The following is a 3,568-nucleotide window of genomic DNA, read 5'->3' as shown; positions in this document are numbered from 1 at the left end:
CATCCACCTCAATCCTTTCCTTCCTCTGCTCCTGCCTCCTCCCAAACAACACGCCCCTACATCCCTACCCCACACTGATATTTCTGATAACATTCCCTGGGTCCCCTCAGCCTTGCATGGCATTACTGATACAGCACAGTGGGCTTTGCAAGATTCCCCCCAATGCTCTCTTCAATTATATGTGAGGTTTGATCATCTTTCCTTTAAACACCAGTGAAATTTGTCCATCTTTCACAGCACCTATCTGTAATTTTTGTCAGCTTTGCACTCTGTTACTTGTGTTCAGCAATTTCTCATATTGCGACCAGCAGTTTCTCGTCGTCTTTTTAATCGGTGAAATCTCAGACCAGGGCCTAGACCTCTGCCTGCACAACGTAACAAGATTTTATTTCAAAGACAGAAACAAAAAGAAGTGCAGAAACTCTAAAATATCATGGGTTTAATACATGACAGTGCTAAAGAAATGTTTCTGTGAAACAGTTATGATGCAATTATCTACCGCAGCCAAACGTCTGGTTCCAGGTTTCATACAGCTCCAGGTCCTTCGAGGAGACGCTGGGCCGCACTGTCCTGAAGGCACTCTCAAAGTCCAGAAAAGCAATAGGCCGCACTTGGTCCGGCATGATGGTTGCAATGTCCATGGACTGAAGACTGCGGATAGGGCCCAGAGAAGCTTCTCGACAGAGCTGTGTCATGTCTGCCCCAGAAAACCCATTTGATTTCCTAACTATCAGTTCGATTTCCTCTTCACTCAGAGAGCAGTGCTCCTTTGACATTAGACGGGTGACAATCTGCTTCCTAGCTGAGGCTTCTGGAAGAGGAATGTACAGTCTCTTCACCAGTCTCCTTCGGGCAGCTTCATCAATTTCTTGGGGTCGATTTGTTGCTCCAACCACTAGAATACGATCTTCAGAAGAGGTTGTTGCCCCATCTAACTGGACCAGAAATTCAGTTTTTATTCTTCTCGACGACTCATGCTCCCCATCTCCACGCTGAGACAACAGAGAATCAATTTCATCGATGAAAATCACTGCTGGCTGCTGGCAGCGTGCCACAGCGAACAGCGCACGGACCATCTTTTCCCCCTCGCCTACCCACTTGGAAGTCAGGGAAGAGGCACTGATGCTAAAAAAAGTCGCTCCAGACTGGCATGCGATGCACTTGCCTATAAGAGTCTTGCCAGTCCCAGGGGGGCCAAAGAGAAGAATTCCTCTGGGAGGACCACGTAACCCAGTGAAAATATCTGGCCTCAGCATGGGCCAGACTACGATTTCTTTTATTGTGGCTTTAGCAAATTCAACTCCAGCAATGTCATCCCAGTTAACGGGAGGCCCGTGGTCCATGATCTCATGCATAATGAGTTCAACCATTTTTGGTTCTATGTTTTTCAGTCGTTCATCTACAGGCAGTGATGGATCCGTTGGTCCTCTTGCATGAGGTTTACACTGTGCTCCTCCATTTTCATTTCCATCTTGTTTTGGAACTGGAGGAACAAACTTGCCAAATGGGCCCCGAGATCTGCCTGCACCCAGTGATTTTTTTATGCTTCCATATGATGAGACTGGTGCACGCTGGGCTAGGTTTTGGGATTTCTTTTGCTGATCCACCCACAGCTGTTCTTTTGCACTTCTAAAACCAGGAACATTGCTCTCTTCATTTCTGTTTCTATACCCTGAAAAACTACTGGTTTCTGTACTAATGGAAACCTGACATGGAGCAAGGCTAGGAGTCACTGTGCTGCCTTCATCAGCCAGACCATAAAACGCTTTCCTTTTTCCCAAACTTGCGGACCATGCAGGCACAGCTGACTGATTTGACACAGACAGATTTTGTCCATCGCGACAGTTACTCGACATTTTCAGAGAACTACTACTTGTTGCTTCTTTACTTCCAAATAGTGGAGTTGCCAGAAAACCTGTATGAACCTGTTCATTTAAGGAGGCCACAGAGGCAGGAAGTGTATCTGGAGTTTTGTTCACAGGAGGCACACTGCTTTGAAGAGACTTTGAAGATGCGGGATGCTCAAGGAGATCTGCACCCTGGCTTGCACATTTTGCTGAGCCAGCACAGAGCTCAGCCTCTCCAGCACTGCTGAGGATACCGAGTTTAGGAAGACCTGGAGTAGCAGAGGCACTGACCCCTTTATCAGCTAGTACACAAGCATCTGTTGGTGCCATCTGAGAGCTTTGCAAATTTTTGCCAGCCTGCATCTTCTCTTGCACACACTTTAATTCAAATACATTATCTGTTGTCAAGGCAGATTGCCACTTGTCACTGTCATTTTGCTGACACTTTGCCAAAGTCAGAATGTTTTCAGCATAGTTATTCAAGCCAGTCTCTATGTTGTCAGAGTCAATAATTGCAGAGTATTTCTCCACGTATTTTTTAAACAGGTTGGCAGCACAGACCTGAGAGATCTCAGAGTTTGCCCATGCATACTGAATACGCAGGATTTTGGCACGGTATTCATCTGCCTTCTGGCTGGGTGTGCAGGTGCCAGAGGTAATAGCAAAGTAACTTTTCTGCCAGTCGCTCAGGTGCACGGTGCTGTGGGTGGGGGTTCCCATCACTGACACTGAAACATACATAAAATACCTGCTATTATAAAATGCATTTCACAGCTATTTGCTTTGTCTGCTTTCACCCTTTCCTAAATACATATACATGAAAATATACATTATTTTAGTTCAAATAGCACAGTAGATCTTGTAAGCTACTTCGCTAGTCTGGACACTACCATTTCCAAAAAGCATCCACTTTGTGGTGTAAAGCCATTTAGACTAAGGTTCTTTTTTCTTCCTTGTTCAAAGAAAGAAAAGAAGAAGGGAAAAAAAAAAGTAAAAAAAGAGAGTTTGCTTCTAACCAGGGGTCTCCTGGGGAGGTAAGTAGACTGCAAAGAATGGTAACAGATGGCCAAACAAAAATTGTCCTTGTTAAATGAAATCACCAGTGCTTTCACTCTTATTTGACAGAATATGGCACAGTGCAGAGGAAGGCAGATTATATCTCACTGTCAGAATGATTAAATTTATTGCAGTGATGGTAATAAAAATGAAACAATGAAGCTAATAAATAAAACTATATGCAAAGCCCTCAAGGGGAGGTAAAAATGGAACGAATAAGCCTGAATGTAGTAAACTTTCAGATTAAGAAAATATTTACAGATTCACAGCAAATGTTCAAACCCACTTATTTAGAACATGCTAAAATGGCCCCATTTCACATTTTAGAGAAAGAAAGCTCTTGTATGTTTAAAGTGATGCTTGTTTCTCAGTTTAAGAAAGCAGAATCTAAATTCCTCCAGTGATTTTTTACTTTAAAAAAAATAGGAAATAATGACATTTGGCTAGAAAGGTGCATTTTGCTAGACTCAAAAAGATACATTTGTGTTTACAATGTATTTTCAAATCAGCCTTTCTCTGCAATGCCTCCTGTGCAGAGGTATTTCTGGTAATGTCAAAAATCCATTATTTCAGAAGAGACACAGGCACAAGCAAAATTACAAGAAACCTACCACTGCCTCAATAGGGTTTGCAGAAAGCTCCTAACACACAGCAATTCTGATCTT

The 3,568-nt window shown here is 43.3% G+C and overlaps 1 protein-coding gene across 1 annotated transcript; it reads right to left on the bottom strand.

The window, feature by feature from the left end:
* Nucleotides 1-386: 386 nt before the first annotated feature.
* FIGNL1 (fidgetin-like 1) lies at nt 387-2,570 on the bottom strand. The gene has a single exon (XM_010072874.1). The coding sequence runs from the start codon at nt 2,565-2,567 to the stop codon at nt 492-494; it is 2,076 nt and encodes a 691-aa protein (XP_010071176.1). The 5' UTR covers nt 2,568-2,570; the 3' UTR covers nt 387-491.
* Nucleotides 2,571-3,568: the final 998 nt, after the last annotated feature.

This window comes from Pterocles gutturalis, unplaced genomic scaffold (genome assembly GCF_000699245.1).
Source record: "Pterocles gutturalis isolate BGI_N339 unplaced genomic scaffold, ASM69924v1 scaffold38657, whole genome shotgun sequence".
Taxonomy (NCBI): Eukaryota; Metazoa; Chordata; class Aves; order Pterocliformes; family Pteroclidae; genus Pterocles; species Pterocles gutturalis.
The sequence above is the reverse complement of the archived record's forward strand: the minus strand, read 5'-3'. Positions and strand labels throughout refer to the sequence as shown.

Excerpts from the sequence above, each read along its gene's own strand:
- FIGNL1 (XM_010072874.1), bottom strand. The coding sequence starts at position 2,567 with ATGGGAACCCCCACCCACAGCACCGTGCACCTGAGCGACTGGCAGAAA.